Source organism: Electrona antarctica (assembly GCF_951216825.1).
Source record: "Electrona antarctica genome assembly, chromosome: 18".
NCBI classification, from domain to species: Eukaryota; Metazoa; Chordata; class Actinopteri; order Myctophiformes; family Myctophidae; genus Electrona; species Electrona antarctica.
Genome location: NC_136799.1, coordinates 28,121,583 through 28,144,428, shown reverse-complemented (window position 1 = coordinate 28,144,428; position 22,846 = coordinate 28,121,583). Strand labels below are relative to the sequence as shown.

Genomic DNA, 22,846 nt, shown 5'->3' with positions numbered 1-22,846 from the left:
GACATTGAGGGGGCAGAAAACTGAGCGCTCGAGCGCTGTTCGTGCAGCCTGAACTGGGACAAGCTGGAGTTTGAAATACATGTTTTGTTTTCAACGAGGGCGGCGCAAATAAGAGCTATTTTAGTGTGCAACATGCCAACTGTTTTAAAGTATTGTACAGTAACAAGTCTCTGTAATGTTTATGTTGTAAATGTATTACTCGAAATCAATCTAAAATAAAGGGATCGTAGTCTATGTAGAAGAGCCGCCATTGGACTGGCCCTTGGCCCCATGAATTGAACGGAGTCGTCGCCTCCATAGATATATCTATGGTCGCCTCTGAGCCACCCGGTCCATTATTTTGACACACACAAATGGCGGATGTTATAAGTCAACAACATCCGGCCTGCCAGGCCCCTGGATGGACATCTAGCGACGTAGCGCGTTAGAAATCTGCAGCATAGCAAACATAATAAAAAGGTAAGGCCTAAATATAGACACGAACAAATATTACCAGTTTTAGATGTACTGTTGTTTCGTGGCGATGGTAGTGACATAACTATGTTGATGTAATACATAAGATAAATACACAATTCAGCCTAACAAAAACATGCTGTGTGGTGAGGGCATGAGCCATGATGAGCGAACAGCTGAGCTGTTGTGAGTTAGCGAGTATGTTGATCGATCCGGGCTAATTATTTGAGCTTCATTAGTTAGCTAAAATTCTTTAAACACGGCGGCCCGCGACATTATAGGCGAATTGTTTCTTTACGTCAAACTTCGCAAAATCGAAAATGTGAACCCTCCAGTGTCTTTCAGGTGAGCTCTTAACTTGACTGAAAAGGTTCCCATTTATTACTAGCCCTAGAATGTCTGTTACATACAGTTGGTACAGTATTCCACATAACAGAGCCATAGAACAGTGTCCTTGACTTGCGGTTGCAGCGGCAGAACGGCGGCATAAATGTGATACATGCTCCGTTTGTACTCGCCCATTAAATAATTCCAAAGACGTGGAGTGAGATATTGTCCTAGTTTCACATTCATGTTAAAGTTTTGGCACAACGTGTATTTAGTCAAATATCTCCACTTTTTCAGCTGCACCACCCGGACGGCTTTCTCTCCAGGCGAGGGTCCGGAATGACAGCTGGACTGAATTAATCCAAATCTCCTCTGATCATCACAAACGTCATCATCACCAATTGACCAGGGAAACGCAAAAGTTTGGGGCACAATTGGCAGGTGCTGGGTAATTAATCACACTACCTGCCAATTATGTGCCCCAAACATTTGTGCTTCCCTGGTCAATTTGTGATGACGTTTGTGGTAATCAACAGGCATTGTTGGTAAATTCAGTCCATCGATCATTCCGGGCCCCTCGCTCGGAGAGAATGCTGTCCGGGTGCAGCTTGTGAAAAAGTGGAGATATTTGACTAAATACACGTTTTGTGCCAGAACTTTCACATGGATGTGAAACTAGATGACAATATCTCATATCTCGTCTTTTGGAATTATTTAATGGGTGAGTCCAAACGGAGCATTTGTCACATTTATGCCGCCGTTCTGCCGCTGCAACCGCAAGTCAAGGACACTGTTCTATGGCTCTGTTATGTGGAATACTGTACCAACTGTATGTAACAGTCATTCTAGGGCTAATTTATTACCTACTTCGGGGTCCTGACATTACCCCAGATAACGCTATCATTTTTGGCGACCGTTGATCGCAGTTTACTATGAAAATGTGTCAGTCCGTCCGTCACGCCTTGTGACATGCTCCATATATGCAGGGCCGGATTAACACCTTGAGGGCCCCTGGCCTGGGCACTGAAGCTGGAAGGGTTAGCTAGCGCGGCACCCCTCAAAAAGACACTGCCCCTGCTGCCACCAGTAATTCGGCCAGCAGTCTGCTGTCGCCCAAAGATTGCATGTGGGGATCCCCCTGGTGGTCCCGACCCACAGGTTGAGAACCACTGCTTTAATCCTCTGTTCCCATGTAGCTAACCGTGGCAGAGATGGAGGACATCGGAGACCTTGCTGCAGCTGGGGAAGGTGATGACGAGAGTGAGAGTGATAGTGTGGAAGACATATTTGACTTCAATGACTTGATAGCTGATGAGGAGGAAGAAGATGATGAGGAAGAAGATGAGGAAGAGGTGGAGGATAACCAGCCAATCGATACGGAGTCTGAGACTTATGAGCTTGACTACCCTGCAGAACGCAGTGGTCATGTTGCAGTGGCTGATGGGAATCACATGTATGTCTGGGGTGGTTACAAGGTACGGATCAGTTAAATCACATTATGTCCTCAAGAGTTGCATTACTTATTCAGTAGGATACACTATAGGCGGCAGTTTGACTTCATGTATTCATCATTTAATTATCTGAACAATGTTTTATTTCCCTAAATCATCAAGAATGCGCAATCCCTTGGATTCCTCGACTTATACTTGCCAAGAAATGAGATCTGGGCATACAATATGGAGACTGGAGTATGGTAATAATATTCATACTTCCGTTGACAGAATAATAGCAACTAGCACACACATTAAACATAATTAGTTCAATTAATATTCAATATATTCAATTAATGTGCATGGAAGCTGATTATCCATATATATTTACATTTTACAGGACAAAGCATTTAAGTGTTGGAGCTCTGCATACGTCCATGTCTGGCAGCTGTGCAGTGTGTTTAGATGGAGTGCTGTATCTCTTTGGGGGACATCACGCCAGAGGAAACACAAACCGGGTAAAGTTTATATAATCGACCATAATTGCGCAGCAGCAATTTAGCTTGTGTGGTTGGAATGGAAACCCCCTACCCCTGAGTATGATGAAGTAAGAGCAAAATGTGAATACGGAATTTAAAAACAAAACGTACTAGCTAATTAGAATGCAAATGTGAGTTTGCTGTTTATATACAGGTTTTATCATCTGATCTGTACTGTGTTACATAGATCTATCGTCTGAACCTGAGAGCTGCCTCCCTAGTCTGGGAGGAAATGAGGGATCTGAAGGGACTCCCTCCATCCTGTAAAGACAAACTTGGATGCTGGGTCCAGCGAAATAGGTGAGAGATTAGGGGAATGAAAATAGAGTTAACGCACAGTATAACTATGTTTTGTTTTGTCTGTTTTTATGTAGACATGAACTAAGAGATTTGTTAAAGGTGACAACAGCTTATTCAGACCAGTGGTGCTAGGGTCTTGACTAGAACAAGACTATTCACTTCTGTTCTTAGCTTACTGCATTCATTGTCTATACCGGTCAGGCTTATAATTGAACCTATGAGATATTTCAGGATGCAAAGTTGCTTTTCAAGTGTCAAGTTCTTAAAATAGCCTGCCAGTGGACCTGAGATGTAACCTGACTCCGCCAGATGGGGCAGCAGAGAGTACACTGGGTTCCCCCCTCCTGCTCCCATCTGGGAACTCTCAGGCAGACTTGATCATAGACATATATACATAGACGCCCCTTCCGGCTCTGAGGCGTGTGTCACCATTGAAGGCACAATTTTCCCGACATTCCTTGCAAAGCATTAGCGGAAGCAAAGCGGAAGCTTACAAGCTTCCGCGTGCGTAACATAAGTCCCGGAAAAGACGCGCTGTGATTGGCCAGTAGTCACTTGAGTGACAGCGAGAGACATGGAGGAGTCACGTGAGTGACGTCACTAGGGCAGCGACGCAGTCGCCTTCAGCAAATGCCTCAGCACTTCTAAATAAGAAAGCTGCGGAGAACTGTTGCTTTGTGTTCACTCTTTAATGTTTTCTGTTAGTAATCTAATCCCCCCTGGCTCTGATGTTGTATTGTTAATAACTTTGTTGTTTGTGTTTGTTTGTTTGTCTTGTTTTGTAATGTATATTGTCATGACTGTTATAAAGATTTGTTAAAAAAAAAGAAAAGCCTTCAGCACTGCACTTCCGCCTTCATTGGGATACACGTCGCTCCAATGAACTGCAGCGGCAAATGAGGCGTCTATGTATATATGTCTATGGACTTGATGCCCGGCCACAAAACGGCCTGGCCAATCGGCAGCAGCTAGAAGCTAGAAGCTGCTGCTAGAAGTTGCTAGAAGCTGCTGCTGATTGGCTTAAAGTTTTCAGTCATTTGAATTCCATAGCAGCCAGCATGTGTTCTATTGAAGCATTGTTGCACAGTGAGAATAGCCCATCTACAAGCTCTCAATGTGTTGCAGACATTTCTTTTTTCTTGGCATTTGAAGTTGTCAAATTAGCAATATGCTCAGAAGCATCTTCCATTAAATCATAATAGCCTTGGCTATTTCATATAAAAGCAAACGTTAAATCCTCAATCTGTGATTTCTTCACCTGCAGTATGTAGAACAGCAGAAAGGAACTAAAGGATTACTAATATTGTGTTAGGATTCAGCGCTAGTGTGGGGAGCTCCTTTCACACTTAAATAGACTAGAATTCGACCGGCCTTACTGTACCGTACTGTACTGCTGCGCTATGTGCGCGTTCGGTGGAAAGGGGAGTGGCCTAAATGTGATGTAATTTGCATCACTGAAATGTGGCGCAATAAGATGGTATTTCATGCAAATGCAAACTACAGTAATTATGACAGTTGTGTGGATGCAATTACAACAGTGCGTTATGTCTGGACAGGCATGCAGTTTACTTTGAACAAGGAAGGAACTGACTGGGGGAGCAAAAATGGTAGTCATTCTGGGATTTCCTGCACAGTATGGGGAGGGAGCAGGTGCTGCTGGCGGCTGTTCTTTATAATAAATAATAAAGCCATTTTTCCCCCTCACATTTGTCATTTTCATGTGTCAGGTTAATATTCTTCGGGGGCTATGGCTATGCTGCACAAGGAGCTTATCGGGGCATATTTGAATTTGACGAGACATCCTCATTTGTGGTGCGTTAACAAATATACTCGTCATATTTTGAACTGAAACATAATTTGTTATATTTAGAATTTCATTAAATACATGGACACAATGATGAATTGTAAAATGAAGTTGATTTTGTATGTGTTCCACTACAGTGGGACAGCCCTAGGCGTGGATGGAACAACCATCTTCACCTCTTAGACCTAGAGAGTGGTACATGGAGCCAGCCCATTACCAAGGTACAGCTAACACCTGTTCACAAATTCAAATTTTCATCTATGAAGTGAGACAAAAGCTTTAATAATCAAATTATTTCCATGGTCACATGAATGGGTATCTTATGATGCAATTGGAAAAGTGGAATTATAAATCTAATTGAAACACAATTTTCTCATGTAGGGGAACACTCCATCCCCGAGAGCTGCCCATGCATGTGCTTCAGTGGGCAACAGAGGATATGTGTTTGGAGGACGATATAAGGTAAATACTTGGTAACGGCCAATTTTCACCTTCCAATGTCCTATTGTCTTTGGCCCGTTACCTCACATGTATGGTGGGAGTGATCCTATGCAGTAGACACAGAGAACAGTAGCAGATTTTTTTTTAATGAAGTTGTGCAGTTGAAATAAACATACCATGCATATTTGTGTAGAAATTCTGTTCTCCTGTATCTGCTGGTAGGAACGGTGTGAGCTCCCCTTTGCCTGTGTCTAGCCCATCACTGTGTGACCCTCTAAATACACACCCAGTGCTGTCACTCAAACCTGCCACCAAGTGTTCAATAATAATACTGAAAATGTGGGTGCAATATCCATCCTAATGGCTCCAACACAACCTGTTTAGGCCCACATCGGTTATTTGAGAATGAGATGGTTCAAGAAACCATTACAAAGCAGCTGGCTTCCTTATTCTACCCACCACAAAATTAAGAGCATCACTCAAAAGATCTTGTTATTCTATCCATAGGACTTCAGACTAAACGACCTGTACTACATTGATATGGACACATGGGAGTGGCATGAAATGTAAGTGTTACTTGCATCAGTCTATTAGCAATTCTAGAACTTTAACTCTGTCTTTAAGTGTCCTTTTTGAACATGCCTTACTATCACCCTTTCCACTAACCCTAATTCCAAGCCTCTGTTCTGACTCCTTGCAGGAGTGTTCCCCAGAATGGTCCAGCGGGACGATCTTGGCACTCATTCACCCCTGTGTCTTCAGACTATATCTTCCTCTTTGGAGGCTTCACCACAGGCAGAGAGACGTTGAGTGAGTCCAAGGCTAATTAAAGTGGCAGATTTTTAGTTTATAGCCCACACTGCTTGTAAACTGTTACATTCCACTGTCTTAAAGGTGACGCTTGGCTGTACTGTGTGAGTACGAATGAGTGGAAGCCATTCAACCACAGTCACACAACAAGCCCCAGGTAATTCTATTTTTGTATTAAACGCATTTGTGTGCTTGCCTGCTTGGTATAACTTTTGCTAATTACATTTTCTATGCTTCAGGTTGTGGCACACAGCATGTCCTGGTTCAGATGGGGAGGTGTTTGTCTTTGGTGGTTGTGCCAACAACCTGTTATCTCACCATACAGCTGTGAGTTGCACATTATAATTAAAAGCAAATACAAAAATCATATCTTTCTTCAGTAGGGTACAGTGTTTGCTTCCCTAATCTTCTTTTTTTTTGTCCTACAGGCCCACAGCAATGAGTTGCTTGCTTTCAGTGTTCAACCCAAATCATTAGTCCGGTGAGTACTTGCTGCAGGTGTACTGTAAATGCATTAGTGGCATTAGATTTTACATTCTCAAAAGGTTCTGACTCCCAATACCATTTCTTGTTATCAGGTTCTGTATGGAAGCAGCACTCAAACACAGAGATCGTCTATCTAGTTCCTGGAACTACTTGCCTAAACACCTTCTCCACAGCCTCCAACAGAGAATGAACGGCAACACACTGGGATCTTAAGTCAGGAGAAGAATGGCTTATTTATGCTTCAGCGTACTCGTGTCAACACTTTCAGTAAAAAAAATACATTTGTTGAGTGACATGTCACACACTTGGTCACCTAAGCGTAAATTAGCCTAAAGCCATCAGACTGCTGCCAAGGATAGCAGGATAATATTTGTGAGTGAGAGGCTGAAAGTTATAGGTGGTGTTCAGAGGAAGACAGTGCTATATGCATGCAACAATGTGATAGCTTACTGCCACAGCTGTGGCAATGTAAATTTTTGTACTGCCGCTAAGTTGCACAAAGATTTTCAAACTAGCGGATGTCAATCAGTCACCCTTAGACCTAAGGTTTCAGTGGACTTCAGTAGCCAGTGCTCAGGCTTGTATGTGATTTAGCCAACCCTCTGTTCTACAGGTACGACTACGTTTTCCTGAAATCTAACAAACACACAGGTTGAAGTATTGGAAGCAATGCTGGTCCTTTTCTTTTTCTCCAAATTTACCATGGAGGACTTCTAGTCTCCAAGTGGTGGGCAGGAACTTTTATCCCTGCGCCACACATTTTAGTACAAAATTGTAAAGCTTTTTATTTTTTTTGCACACAGTCCATTCTAATTGAACTGTGCGTCTGTCCCTACTGCCAGCTGCTGTTCTGAATTGTGGAAATTGGTCTTTATATTGTGGCTCCAGTATTGATAAAGCATCAAACCGGGCCACTGAGATAAAGCTTAAATTCTGCAGCTTCTTGATCAGCAGATGAAACTCGTCCTTCCCAGGATTGGATGGACCTAATACTGACTTTGTTTTTAACAAACTATTTCAGTGCTTGACTCTTTTCGTTCTGTGAATTTTCTCAATAGAAAACTCATTGGACAGTGAGAGGTTCTGTACTTACTTACCGATGACTAAGAAGTACCTTTTTGTATATATTGTAATTTGTGTTGAGTGAGGTGCTTTTGTTAATGTGGTTTCTGTAGCATTTCCATTCCATTTATCACAACATACAAGCTTTGTGTAGGTACACTGATGAACCACATTGCACTGAAATATAAGACTGTTTGCACAATTTTTGTATTTGTACTGTAGAGCACACCAAATTTGTGTTAAAAAAAACAAATCAATGACATCTGATTTAAAATGCATTTACTGCACTAGAAGTCAATTTGCAAAGACTTAGCACAGTCTTCGTCATTTAATCAAATAAAAGGCATTGGTACAGTCAACAAAGAATGTCTCCTTCCTTGGTTTGCCCGATGAATAAATCGCACATTGGCTACTTGACAGGTCTGTATTCAACCCTCTTATTTCTTCTTGGCAGCGAGCAGGTTTGGTGCAGACACTTTGACTTTACCTGGCATGTTTCTAGACAGGTCTGTGTCCTGTAACACGAGAGGATAACATGGTAACACTTATGCACAGATCCTGAACTTAATTCATTATCAGTTACACACTGCTTATCAAAAGTACAAGTTCATTATCTTTCAGTTAGAGATGTGTTAGCTTACCTTAACACTGCGGAATAGGTCTTTTTCTCTTGCTGAAGAATCCCTTGCTTTCATGAAGCTGAAAACTGCAGTACGAGCAGCTGCCAAGTAAACGGTCACAAACTGGGATCAGACTATCATTGAGATTATTTCTTTGTACTGATTTCGGGGCCACTAGCACACGTTCAGTGGTTTTACATCCCCCATCATAAGGACTTCATACAGTTTGTTGAAAAGCTGAATACGGTATACCATAATGCATTGGCATCTTCCAATGCAGTGTGGTTATCACTAAAAGCAAAATAACCAGCAGAGAAAGAGTGTCACAATGTAAAAGCATACATCAGGCTTATAAGACTATCATCGTACCTTTGCCTTTCTTTTGAGCGCCTGGTGTCAGTTTCACCTTGTGTCTGAAAACAAAACAACTCATTAGACCTTTACACTTTGTTTAGCTTTTTAACAACATTATTATTGCAGGGGAAAAGGTGTTGAGCAGTGAATCTCAAGTCTTATTTTCAAGGACTCACAGTTCGATATGTATTGGGCCATTTACTTTGAGAGACTGGGACCCAAATCTACACATACAATCCTCATTAACAATGCATGTACAAGGGTCCCGTTTGTTCACTAGGTGCTACAGATCTGTAAGGGTCCATTTGTTTCACCAAGTATCAATAATCTAGAGTTGCGTACCCCCTGGAACCCCCTCAAAGACCCCACAATGAGAACCAGTGGTGTGGTGTAGAGTATGTAAGTGTATTGCACATACTTGTAATTGGACAGTGCGGTGTACGGAGCACAGACCGGGACAGAGAACAGCAGCACATCATCAGGATGAGGCTGGCCCGTAAGAGAGGTGAGCAGATTCTCTGCTTCCTGGGAAATCACAAAACGCCCACGAGAAGATGACATATTGCCACAAAATGGTCAAATAACACGACTCTGCTTCTCAGTAAAATCATTTGTAACATCCCATGTGATATAACACGTACCATCAATTGAATAAACACAACTACCATGTGTAGAATACATTTATAAACATAAAATATGTCTTCGTTAGCCTCCCTGCGTTTATAACTATTGTTTGCACTGTAAAATAATGTTATGCACCTCTGCTCCAGGGTTATCCGGGTCAACATCATCTTCCTGAAAGACAGGACATTGGGTATTTAGAATAGACAAACTGCATCTTGTGGGCTCAGACAGAACATTGATAGCATTGCTCTCATCAGCTGGTTTTGTGATGTAACAAATGGCATGTGATATGTCAGATCTGCAGTACTGGGTGGGTCTACTTGACATGCAGCAGGAGCGCTGGTCATCTCCTACCTTGTCCTCATTTTCAGCTCCAACCCCCTCCTCTCCAGGCTGTCCCTCCATGTGTTCTACTTCCCCTGTCCGCTCTGGCTTCCTCACAGCAGCCTCCATGCTGTGGGGTTTCTGAGGGGCTTTCCTAGCAGGCTCTTCTCTCCCTTTCCCCTTCCCCTTCTTCTTCCCTTTCTTTTCCTTTTCCACCTTGCAACCGGCCGACTGTTAAAAGAGGACCAACGGTGAAGAGTTTATGGTGATCAGGATGTAGTGCCTTGCTCAACAGAATGCATTTTGTATCCAGGCTGCGATATTAAAAAAACGAATTTACAGATCATATTGTGGTCAAATAGAAAGATCTCCTCACCCCAAGTAGCTTCATCATCAGCTCTCTGTCCTCTTCATCTTGGTCGCCATACTTGTCCTTCATCTTCTTCAGTTTGTTCTGGAATCACCCAAACACAGGTGGATCTAAGGGGTAACAGGACAACTCACCCCTTTTCCGTTTTCATCCCGAAATTTTCCCCAGTGAGGGTTGGAGAGGCTAGACAGCAGACGGCTGAACTTTGAATTTCTCTAACTATAAACTTTCAAGACAGCAGACAGCCCAAGTACAAATTTATATAATTTATGAAAAGCTACTACAGTGAAGTCGGTTCGGCGGTTGTTGTAGGCTATGTGGGGATTATCTGACGAGGTACCATTTGAGTGGGCAAAACCTTACATAATACTAAAAAAAAATTAGGGTCAATATAAGTAAAATAATATAGCCTTTCCATAGCAGTATCTTTTTATATTTTTCCAAAAAGAATACAAACAGCCAATAGCACTGGGGGAAATTCCGTGAGGTAAAACGGGCAAGCACCGGGGTGAGTTGTCCAGTATTCCATCAAAGGTATCATCTTAATCTAATTCATACTACAATATCACGTAATTAAAATGTATCACATGATACATACAGCAGCTCATTTATGTTACACAGGCAAACAACACATGCTGTGTTAGCAATGTGTAACATTGTCAAACTAGAAGAAGAAAAAAAAAACTCTCCCTTACCTTCTGACCTCTCTTGGGGGGATCCTGGGAGGGTCCTTCCCCGCCCTGGGCTCCCTGGTTGGTTAACGGGCCAGTCGGCGAGTCCTGTGATATACCCTCAGCTTCAGCCTGGCACTCAGCAACTCCTGGTTTCTCCTTCTTCTTCTTATCCTCCCTGAGGACAGAGACATGCCCCAATAGGTTAAATGGACTATTACTGTAGCTTAACTGAGCAGATCTGATATGGAGAGAGGTCTGTGGCTAAATGATACGAGGCCCTATTTGTTTTCTGCGATAAGCTGAGAAAGGATTTCTCCCACTTTACTTAAGCTCATCTAATTGTCTCAGCAGCAGGAAGTGGTGTAGTACCTCATTACAGTAGGTGTTGTGTACTGTTGTAATGGCATTGGAGAAGAATAGACTTTATGCTTCAATGTAAGCCATGCTGGGGTGTTGTGTTTCTGTTCCATTATCTCACCTTCTCTGTTTGGCAGTGATGTGTTTTGTCCCTTGAGTGTCTATTTCAGGCTGGAGGGGAGAGAAGAAATAACATTACGATACAAGTATGATCTTTGGAAAGTGCATGTTTGCTTCTTCAAAGTGTAAAGCTATATGAATGACAACCATTGTGTGCAGTTGACTGTAGTAACCGATTACCTGAGTGGTCACTTCCTTTTTGAACCCAGCATTCTGTGAGGTCCTGCAAAAAGATATATTTTAAATTAGTAGATACCGTGACGGTTAAAGCCTGATTTATACTCATCGCAAGACTGTGTCGAAAAAGAGCTACAAGCTCGCAACGCATCACATCTGCTGCAATGCATTGTGACTCGTGGGCTTAACTCGTAAGGCTTAACTATGAATGTACAGATTCATGTAAAACTCAACTGATGAATAGTCAGGAAGTGTTTGTTTGGCAGCAACATATGTACATATGTAAGAGCTAATGCCAAGCTGAAAATATCACCTGCTGGACTGCAAGTGAGAGAGGGAGATGGTCGTATCTGGAAAGCTGATCTCTGCACTTTCTCCATCACTGTTTGGCTGTTCCTCCGCATCTACTTCATCTTCGTTCTCCCCCGGTGGTGTAACCTCCGTGTCGGATGTGGATTCCTCAGGAACGACAGACAACTCTTTGCTTGCAATTTCCCCCTCCTCTCCTTCCCTTTCCACCTTCCCTCCGTCCTCTCCTCCGCCCTGCTCTTCACACTCACCCTCGTTACTGCTGTCATCCCCTGCAAATGGACAGAGGTATTGGTGCTATAAAACATTGTAGGAAATACTTGCCTAAGTACCAAACCAAACAATTAGTACAAGTATTAGTGTTATCATATTTAGATTATTGTGCAGTGATCTGGTCCAACACAACAGAAAGTAATTTGAACAGATTACAGGTGGCCCAAAAGTTAAAACAAAGCAGTGCTTTAATGCCCATATTGAACAAGAGTAAGTAGTAAGTACAATGAACAATGATCTAGTGTGGTTAAGTGTATATAGGAGGTTGGATTATTCATTACCGTGTTTTGTCAAAAACATAATCACAACTAAAACCCCAGCAATAATTTATAATAATTTATCATTGTTCCACCGGCGTAGGGTCCATTCGGCCACGCGGCCCAGTCAGTTTAGAGCTTGCCCAGTCTAACTTCGAAGAGAGGGGGCCAAAAAACGAGAAAAACAACAAGATAGCCTACTTTGGCAGGCCTTGTGCATGCACATTTCTGTTTAGTAGCAAACCACAGCATGAAAGCCGCCTTTGTTTTAAATGGTCCTCCATTTGTCGGCAAAACCGTTCACCTATCGGCCGGAGATGCTAATTTGCCCAGTCAATCATTTTATCCACGCTACGTGCCTGCATTGTTCTCAGATACACATAATTATTTTACTAGGCAGTCATCAGAGGGTCGGTTCCTGCTCCCTTCATGTAGAACAAATGTTAAACAAAGAACAGTTAAGTACATTCCTGAACAATGGTGGCATGGAACTCATTAACGATTTTATTGACCACTGAAAGTGGCTATATGAGTTTTAGTTGTTTTTGTTCACGCAGGAGATGTAAAGGAGATATGAGCTATATACAGATCCCGATATAATATGGTATTTGTTTTGATGTCAATGTGAAGACTGAATTGTACTTTGAGCTAGCTATCAAATATGTATTACTATTAAACATGCTATGAGGTGATATTTTGTGTTGTATTGTATTGTTGTGTTGCTGAGGCTCTGAGTCTGAACTTCGCCGGCGTTATCAGCGCATCTGCGTTAAATCTTTCTTAATTGAGCGCGTGACGCAGGCGTGCACAGTGCGCGCACACAGAATTATAGGATCTACAAGCTCGCAGGCGACGCGTTGTGAGCTTGTAGAGCAGCTATTTTGGGTGTGCGGTACCGCCGCCGCGCAACGAAGTCGAAGTATCGGCACAATCGAAACTAAAATGAGAACATGCAGAGATTCATTCATTTAGAGTGGAGAGCTACGCTGATGCTGAGTGAAGTGAACCGTTCCGAAACAGATAGGCGGCGGCTATGCCTCTCTCTCTCTCTCTCTAATAGCTAATAGTTTTTATGTTTTTGCAGGGTCACGGGGCGGTCGGGTTGTTGATTAATATATTGTTTTGCGGGGCAGGTTGGTGCGGGACGGGACGGGCGGGTTATGCAAAAACGCCAGCCCGCACAACACTAGTGTATGTAATGACATGAAATACTTGATGGTTTTGAGACCCCAGGAAGAGTAGCTGCTGTCATGTACAGCACGCTAATGGGGATCTAATGAATAAATCAAATGTCCTCATGTATGACATGAAGATGTAAAAATCTGTGTGAAGTGAACTGCTTTCATTTACCAACCACCTCCCTAAATTGCTGAAACGGGTTATAGACAAATGGATTATCAGGATATTTTATGTGCGTCTTATTACCAATAAGCTCTTCTCCCTCCTCCAGAAGCTCGGCTGTGCTGGAGGAGATCTGTTCCATGTCTTCCTCTATGGTCTTCACCTTCCTCTCCCCCTTGTGCCTAAACACAGACTCCTCGTCTACCTATTTAGCAGCACACCAAGTACATATATTACTGAAAATACATACAGGAAAATAATATTGAATTGCAGTATACTTGCAGAATGTTGTATTTACCTTAAAAAGAAAACTGAACCCCATCATCAAGTAGGAAGGTGGCAGGAAGTTCTTCTTTCCTAATGAGGAGTCAAATGTGTCATGTGTTCCGTCATAAAGGTCATGTGTTCTGTCATAAAGGTCATGTGTTCTGTCATAAAGGTCATGTGTTCTGTCATAAAGGTCATGTGTTCTGTCATAAAGCCTTTTTAATCATATCCACATTTATTCTCAATGTATGTTGGTTATTCGTTAGACTGCTTTTTGTTTAGTTGCTCATCTTCAGAGCTTCCCAAGTATAGAATGTTAGGTGATAGGATTTTAAAATTGTTAACATGTCTGTCTTGAGACAATAGGTTTCTACTGTACCTCTGATCATGAAACTTCCTGTGGTGAGGTATTCTCCAGTAGGAGCCGTCTTGGACACCTGCCCCAAGTAAGCACAGAATCATCATCAACTCTTTGAGTCTTTAGTCTTCTTTCACTCCAAATATAAGCACACCCACACTTTGAACTAGCTAGCGGAGTACAATGGTACTCACTCACTCACCTGGTGATGGTAGACCCACCAGGCACTGGTGACGATCTTGGCATCCCAGGCAGCACTGTAACACACAGACATAGTGCCAGCCTCTGTCAGGGTACGAGGAGGGATAGGAATGCCTGAGGGAGAGAACAGGAGTGGGCAAGGTACAAAGGAAAAGTGTTTGAGGAAAGTGATTTAACCACTTAAGCCCTATATACTTTGTCATATTATATTATGAATAGTGAAAATAGCCGATCTACAAGTTTTTAACACACAACACAGTGTGAGCTTGTACTTGTATATATGCCATTTCCACTAATTTTGAGAAACAATTGACCCTTTGCTAAACCCCACCCTAAAAGTGATTATCCAAAGCCAATCCAAATAGCTTAGCAACCGTTGCTAAGATGGGCAAGCTTTCAAATCATAGCTGTCAATGTTATTTGGCATGGCTGTGTTGTTGAACACATACTGTACACAGCTTAACGACTGAACCACACAGGTGTTACTAATCACCGTAGTCTTACCGTGCATTACATGAAAACTCCCGTCGGGCGGTCGTTAAAGTTGATTGAGTTGGATACGGTTTCCAGTGTTTCTGGCAGCAATTTTTGATTTTAGTTTTAGTCACGTGGAATGTTTCAGGTTTTAGTCTAGTTTTAGTTGACTAAATATCATACGATTTTAGTCTACTAAATCTACAGTTAATTTAGTCGACTAAGTCGGCCTTGATGCCGTCATAATGACTGATTTTACAAATCTACAAGTACCGATCTACAAGCTCACAACGCATCGCAGCGCGTTGTGAGCTTGTAGATCGGCTATTATCCACTAGTCCCCTCCTAACATTTTAGTTTTTATCTGTTGATGAAATTGTCAATATATTTAGTCTTAGTTTTAGTCATCGTAGCTTAGTTTATTTAGTTTCCATTGAGTTTGTCAGTGAAAAAACAAAGTCGTCGAACATTTTTCGTCTTAGTTTTAGTCAACAAAAACACTGACTGTTTCTCCCTCTAATATTTCCTCGTATTTCGAGTTTATTGAAATGATGTCATGCACATTTGTCCAGTGCATAGCCTACTGCAGACCTTGTTGACTAGATTTAGAAGACATTTTTAAACTCTTGCTACTGAAATGATTGATTATTTATATACATATTGTGTGGGGTAGAGTGGGTGGGGCTTAGTGAAGGGTCAATTGCACATTAGCAAAAATAGGGACACCAGGAATGAAGTGGTTAATATACAAATGCGAATATTTGATATTTTCTTACCAGTAAATGCAATTGTGTGTGAAAGAGTGGTTGTACCTGATGGGTTTTTGATGACACAGCTTGTTGCTCCATGGAGGTCAGCATGAACATAAACATCACCTAACAAGAGAAACACTTCCATGAAGTGCATACATATCTTAGCCATGTCCTAGACCTAGACTATAATGAGGCTCATCCAGTTGTTTGTGTGTGTGTAAGTGTACTTTATGCAGCCTGTTTATACACAGGGTGGCTCTCTTACCTGCCCTGAGATAGCGCTTGACAATCATCTCGTTCTGTTGCTGGTCCCGTCCTGCTATGACCAAATAGTTCTCTGAACTAATGAACCACAAGAACTTCTCAAACCTCAAAAGAGGAAGGAAGCAAAGAGATGTCGTGTGTCATTAAGACAACATATTTAAGCAAATTGGGAAAAACTGAACATATTCGTATTCGTTTGATATAAGATAATCCACCGTGCATCTTACCAATAGACCTTCCTGGCCTTCTGAATAGTGGTCACAGTCTGCACCTCCTTTAGTGTTTGCTTTGTCTTTTTCTCTGCTGATTTGAAAGCCTTGAATGACAGAAATGTGATAAATAGCATATTTTGAATCAAAGCTGCTAAGGTTTAGGAAGGGCACACTATATTGACTGCGCCTTATCACCTTCTGTGCTGCCTCGACGGTCTTCTGTTCTTTCTTTGCAGCGGTCCGTTTGTGGTCATAGTACCTGAAACAACAGAGTGGGGGTGGTGTTGAGTTATTAGCCCTGCAACATTTTTGTTTTCTGTACCAGTCGGCACCCACACCTACTTCTTGGCATTGGCATAAGCTGACAAACTGAGGTCCACATCCACCAACATGGGCTTGTTCTTTTGCAGCTTGTTCTTTTGTCCTTTGTCCTTATTCTTGTTTCTTTTGCCTTTGTGCACCACCTCCTCCTCAGCCGCCACCTCCTCGTCCTCTTCCTCCCCTTGGTCTTCCTCTGAAATGTATGGGTTCCTGAAGAGAAAGAAGCAGTTTCAGTCACTGAGGGTCAATAAATGTGTCATACTGTAACTGTCACTGCTAACCCATACAGTTGGTCCTAAGAGAGCACAGACAACTATGTCTTGTCTATCCTTGTGCTATTTACTTGCACAAGTAGAGCACGCAAGTACTGCGATCAGCTGGGTATGTATGTCGGTGTTGTCCACCGGCCAATAAGTATATATGTATGTCGTCCACCGGCCAATAGGTATGCATGTATGTCGGTGTTGTCCACCGGCCAATAAGTATATATGTATGTCGTCCACCGGCCAATAGGTATGCATGTATGTCGGTGTTGTCCACCGGCCAATAAGTATATATGTATGTCGTCCACCGGCCAATAGGTATGCATGTATGTCGGTGTTGTCCACCGGCCAATAAGTATGTATGTCGGTGTTGTCCACCGACCAATAAGGGACCACCATTCTTGATGACGTAACTAAGGTACGTTTGGTGATCGGCTGGGAATGTACAGTACGTGTGTCAGGGTAAGAATGGTGGTCACTTATTGGCTGTTGATGGTGACGTAACTAAGGTACATTTTAAGGTTGGTATAAGGTCAACGGGTCTAAAGGATTTAGAACAGCAATTGTAATAGTAATAGTATATATTATTAGTTAGTAGCAGTACTTGCGTGCTCTGCTTGTGTGCAAGGCGCAAGTTGGCACCTCGACAGAGTGCATTTCTAGTTTGGGCATGCATTTATAGGTGAAAATGTTCAAAGATTCGAAAATGGCTAAAAATAGCAGATCTGCAAGCTTGCGATGCGTTGTGAGCTTGTAGATAGTATATTTTTGAGTGGTGTAAACCACTCCTACAACTGGCTTTGTTAGTTTACGTGTCTGTCTGTCTGTCTGTCCGTACCAAAAAAAATGAGCATGGTTGCTATGGTCACCCAGTTCACACAGGTGTGATTTCATTAGGTCAGACATTACGTCAGACCACAGCTGATCAGTCTATATAAGACCTTACACCACTCAGTTCACACGGGTGTGATTTTTTCTATTCATCATGTGAAAGTATTGTACATACTGTAGGGTGTCTGATCAATGGTACATTAACTAAGACGACACGTCAATAATGTTCTCACTTCAGCAGCATGGTGAGGTGGTTGGTTTGCAGCTTTAGTTCTTTGATGGCGCAGGCCACAGGGTCTCCAGCTGCCTGGGCCTCCTTGACAATTTGGCCAATCTCAGTCCAGTCAACCTGGTTGGCCAGGGCACTGCGGACCACTTGAAGAGCCCTCTCCACCACAGCCAGGTTCATCTCCACCAATTCACCCTTGACCCTGTCCACCTCCTGCACAACAGATACAGAGAAAGAAAGGGTTTCTTATTTATACATTTAGTAGGACAACAGACACTCAATCAGTTGACTGGCATTTGCAGAGTAAGGGTGCTTGCACACTTGTGCATTTTTTCGCTGCCTTTTGCAGATCCGAAAGTAGTAGGATATCACTAGCCGTCAGCTTGTCACTTGTTAGTCACCAACACCCCACTAGACAGCTGCGGAAAACGGATAATATTGACCCCGGTCCAATTCTTTTTTTATACAGACGAAATATTTGGCGGCAGTGTGCAAACGTGATTGATATTTAGTGAGGTCAATTTTTTATAGCCCCTCCTATGTCCAGTTTTGGTGTGTGTAACCCGTAACCCAAAAAACAAAATTAAATGCCATTGACAATGAATGGACAATTTTGAGTGTTTGTGTAAACACAAACATTGCGTAACTCAAAACATTGAAGACTAAGGGGAGGACGCAAATTCTGATTGGCCGGAATGAGATGATGTATGATGATAAGAGCGCCCCTCACTTCACACATGTGTGATTGTTTTCTTTTACGTCCTCCATAATTTGCTCCAATATTCGGCCGAGAAAACACACCAGTGTGCAAACACCTTAAGAACACGAAACAAAGTATACTGGGATTAAGTGGTTAACTGATTTAGGTTCATTCATACGAAGACTTCCATCTACATTGTAAAATCCTGAGTGCTAATACCTAATTTAACTGAGTGTACAAATGAACCCTTTGAATTGTGCTGTACTAGCACAGTACAGCATCATTATTCACAATGGATGGACAGTGCTAACCTGCGCTTGGTGCAGGGCTACAAGCCTGTGTTCATGGTCTTTCTTGACATTGTCCAGCTTCTTCATAGCCTGTTTCTCCTGATGCAGTGCCTTCATATCAATCTTCTGGCTCTCCATCTTAGAGTAGAACTCATCCACCGCCTAGGTGAAAGTACTACTTTATCTTTCATGTCACTTTCTCATGGAGAGTGATTACATGTATTAGATGAGTGAATAGTTTACATCAGGATCCGACCCATCTCATTGTAAATCCGACAATACAATCTAAGAAACATAAAAGAAAGACATTCTTTCCCTAACAAGACAAACGGGTCCAAATATGCAAAACTCACCTTGTTAAATGAATCAAACTCCACATAGTGGCTCTCTGCATGTTGGGTAAAGAGGAATGGATGGAATTCCTCATACCTAGAGAAAGAGAATAATAATTTAAAGTGAATAATATAAATAAAAGGAAAGTTTTGTCTGTATCTTGCAGGAGAAATAGATGCAAAATAGCGTTTACGTGAGCAGTTCTTCACTGGGTTTGTCAGGGGCTAGGCTTGGCTTCTTCTCACTCTTTTGAATGATGTAACCCTTGAATGAAACATGAAAGAAAATCATGAACGAACAGAATTTTCATGAACAAAATTCTGTATTTACATGTGTAAAGCTGCAACTATACATAATTTTGTTGGTGATTATTTAAAGTATGTCTTTATAGTTTATAGCAATGACCCTACACATAATGTATCATTATACTTTCCTTCAAGACTAGTGGGTTTCTTACTTTTCCACTGAAATGTTCCGTTTCCTCCATATACTTTTCAACCCTCTGCAGGGCATCCAGGATTTTAGGTGCAACTACAAAAAAATAAATACATACATACAATAGTCATTACATTGAAGATCTCTTAAGTTTACAATTTATGTACAAATGATAAATATGAATGATTATAAAACAAGTAGGACTTGAATTGAAGTTAATAATTATGAGGACCAAAACCTCAACGACAATCATTCAATCACCATTATTATTTTAACACTTTTTGCAAAAATGTTGCGCCAGCCAATGCCATGTCAACCATAACTGTACCTTGAGCAGTTTCGACTTGGCTGTCAACTTTGACATTGCCCGAGAGTCCCACTTCCATCAAACAGTGTTCTATCAGAGTGGCTCCACAGGCTGGCAGAATTGGGAAATATATGAGTCTGATACATTACACATAAGATACTGCAGATATAAGGAGATTGTTATACATGTTCAGAGTTCTGACTGTTGACAAAACTGGTTGCTTGTCTACTTACGAAGGTGAGGGTTAAGGACTTTTTTCACTTGCTCTCCATTCTGTGCTTTGGAGAGGATTTCAGTGAGCCTATGTGACAAAGGAGAAGAAAAAAAAGTACATAAAAACAATGACATTTCTCATTACCTCTCCCAATGACAACTTTAACAGGACAGGCCATGGTTCTTCTGGAGTTTTAATTCTTCAGGACATATCCAACCCATGATTATGGACAGAAAAATACAAGCTGCCCCCGAGGTAGATGGAAACACTGATGACATGATTGATGAATATATTAGATGTCAGTCCTGGGTTTTTGTGGTTACCTCTCCAAGCTGATGAGAGGTTCATGGGGCCGGGCATTCTCAATTGGATATCTCTCTCTCACCGCAATCTTCACATCGTTTTCATCAGCAGTGCGGAAACGCAGTAGATTCAGGATGGTATACTCATAGTCTGCGAGAATGATGTTACCCTGAATATGGACCAATACACATGTGTTTTTACAAAGGTATAACCATGTATACATTTTTGTATGTATAGTGTTTTATGTTGTCTGTGTTTTTAATGGATACCGATATCTAACCGATATCTAAACAAATAAAGTTGATTGATTGATTGATTGAAATGCATACAAACCTCATTGATTATGATTGCATGTTATGAATCCTAATTGAACCACATAAACCCTCTATTTTGGGGCAAACCGAAAATAGCTGATCTACAAGCTCACAACGCCTAAATATGAGACGTTATGAGCGTAAAGATCTCCATCAGTGACCAATTATAGAGCCCTGGGGGACCCCATGAAACTAAGTTTATAGGGTTCATAATGACACTTATCGACCCCTCTAACATACGGCAACCTTCCCCGTGTTTCTTCACTAGTCCGATCCAGAAGAACAGTTTGCCGGCCACTGCTACAGAGCTGATCATGAGGTAATATCTTCCCTTCTTCTCTGGAATTCTGCCTCAAAGCAGACCGGAGGTAGAAAACTGTCGTTCCCTGATGTCATCGCTAGGAACACATGCATCAGTAAGCAGGAACTGGGGATGGGCAATGAAGGACCGGGAAGTCTGGCGTGGCATTGTGAAATCCCTGATCTCGACCACGGTCGAAAAATGATGAGGATGATATAGGGTCAAGTGGTTAATGTGACTCCCTAAAATATTATGTTGTCGTTTTGGAGCTGTTGGATAGACGGACCATAGAATTGTTTGCATATTTTGTTGTTCATTATTTTCATGCTGTATATCTTCTTTGTATAGGATCCTGAGGAAGGTTTTGCATTACCTTTAGTGGATGCATTAATAATGTACAATAGCCCCCAGGACATATTGTTTATTTCAATTTGATTCTTATTTTTCAGCTAATGTATGCATTGTGTTTAGTGTATTATATGCATGTGTTTGTTTGTTTTATTATTGACCAGAAAATCATTCATCCATCCATTCCTTTACCACCACATCACTGAATAAACAGTTAAATGGCTTTTGGATCCTTCATTCATGCTTACCCTGTCATAAAGTTCAACGATCAAGTGGTAAGCAGCCTCATCTGAGCCAAACTGGATGTCAATGATTCTGTCAACTCCAAGCTGTTTGACATGTGTCAACCGCCTTGATTTCAGATGTTTCCGGCACTAAAGAGAATAAAACAATTGTGAGGGCCGTACAGTGATCACCGATGTCATACTTTAGTTGTTCAAATGTGAGATGGAAAAATGTGCTACTTTTGGAATGTGGATGATCAAACAGTCAACAGGCAATAATAGTATGACAAAAACCAAACATACTTTCATGGCAAAGCCAGATGGCATCATATTTTTGGGCCATTCAAAGTCTGTGGAATGAATACGAAGCCCCGACTCGACCAGGAGAATAGCTTTGAAGTCAGGCCTGCAAAAACAATATATGGATGATCTATTCTGATAGTTTATGGACTCATAATAATAGGACAGAAAGGTTTGACTGATAGCTGATAAGTGTAGTTTTGTAATTGTAATTGTAGTAAATGTTAAGGGCCAGTAATGAAATTTAGAAAATATTGGCTTATAATAGGTTATCAATAGGGCCATCTTGGATTAAGGCAAATTTAGGGTATTAGCAGTGAGCAGATCAAGGTAGATTTTTTTATCCTGGCTAGGAGACCTAATGTCCTGTCAGAATCAGTTGAGAAACAAAATAATCCAATTTTGTCCAAACTGAGTGGATTTTTTCCCTTTATTTACTGGACTATAGAAGAGGCCCTAGATCACATGGAGGGTAACTTGTATGTTTACTAACTTGTGTTGTTGGCTGACAGGTTATGAAAACATTTACTGTAACGTGTTTCACTGTAAGTGTAACAAAGCAGATTTCAGAGGTTGCACTTGCAGACAGACAGCACTTACTTTTGCAGGCGGATGAGATAAGTCTTAGTGTCGATGTCATAGACGTTGTTTACTCTCATGCCAAGATAACTGTAAAGAGAGTGTAGTGCCAGTGGACAGAATTATGAATGGGTTTATTTATGTTGATGATTGCAGATGAGATGACAGTTTGACATCTATCCTTGGATCAAGACTATCACAGTAATTAAGTCATATATGTATTTTTTCGAGTCTGACTTTTACTTTCGTATTCATGAGTCTTTATGACAGATATAAAAATCGATAAAATGCATCTATGATAGTCTTGATCCAAGGCTAGGCTAACAGCTATCCAACTCCCGACAACATTGATCACCTACTTGGCATTGATCTCGGCAATGACTGCCCTGATGTCCACCGTATTAAATCTGGTCTTCATAGTGACTTGAGTGGCGGCTACAGTTTAATGTAGATATTAAAGACAGCGCATCTTCAGTCAAAGTGCAATAATACAGGCTGCTGCTGCAGCAGGGAAGGGAACGCCACACTAACACATCGCACATGCGCGGAAATACATTTTTGTAGGGAAGCCGGT

General features: G+C 41.7%; 2 protein-coding genes across 4 annotated transcripts; one reads left to right on the top strand and one right to left on the bottom strand.

The window, feature by feature from the left end:
• The first annotated feature begins 315 nt into the window (after positions 1-315).
• On the top strand, positions 316-8,013 carry klhdc2 (kelch domain containing 2). 2 transcript variants are annotated; one of them, XM_079527887.1, is made up of 14 exons: positions 316-459; positions 1,977-2,255; positions 2,394-2,473; positions 2,611-2,728; positions 2,937-3,049; positions 4,777-4,861; positions 4,991-5,074; positions 5,235-5,315; positions 5,802-5,860; positions 5,995-6,104; positions 6,189-6,261; positions 6,344-6,431; positions 6,533-6,585; positions 6,683-8,013. In XM_079527887.1, the coding sequence occupies exons 2-14, from the start codon at positions 1,992-1,994 to the stop codon at positions 6,801-6,803; spliced, it is 1,329 nt and encodes a 442-aa protein (XP_079384013.1). In that variant the 5' UTR covers positions 316-459; positions 1,977-1,991; the 3' UTR covers positions 6,804-8,013. The 2 variants fall into 2 exon arrangements, with proteins under 2 accessions (XP_079384013.1, XP_079384014.1); XM_079527888.1 differs by lacking the exon at positions 316-459 and adding an exon at positions 604-798.
• On the bottom strand, positions 7,920-22,845 carry nemf (nuclear export mediator factor). 2 transcript variants are annotated; one of them, XM_079527877.1, is made up of 32 exons: positions 22,632-22,845; positions 22,294-22,362; positions 21,697-21,799; positions 21,418-21,543; positions 20,227-20,375; positions 19,923-19,990; positions 19,711-19,800; positions 19,405-19,478; positions 19,141-19,211; positions 18,968-19,043; positions 18,636-18,776; positions 17,629-17,837; positions 16,323-16,511; positions 16,176-16,239; positions 15,996-16,084; positions 15,770-15,873; positions 15,565-15,627; positions 14,280-14,392; positions 14,099-14,156; positions 13,751-13,809; positions 13,537-13,657; positions 11,586-11,853; positions 11,276-11,318; positions 11,097-11,146; positions 10,640-10,793; positions 9,951-10,028; positions 9,605-9,805; positions 9,386-9,421; positions 9,045-9,151; positions 8,642-8,685; positions 8,294-8,373; positions 7,920-8,167 (listed from the first exon to the last, which is right to left on the bottom strand). In XM_079527877.1, the coding sequence occupies exons 1-32, from the start codon at positions 22,688-22,690 to the stop codon at positions 8,090-8,092; spliced, it is 3,234 nt and encodes a 1,077-aa protein (XP_079384003.1). In that variant the 5' UTR covers positions 22,691-22,845; the 3' UTR covers positions 7,920-8,089. The 2 variants fall into 2 exon arrangements, with proteins under 2 accessions (XP_079384003.1, XP_079384002.1); XM_079527876.1 differs by having other exon boundaries at positions 19,405-19,482; positions 19,712-19,800.
• Position 22,846: the final 1 nt, after the last annotated feature.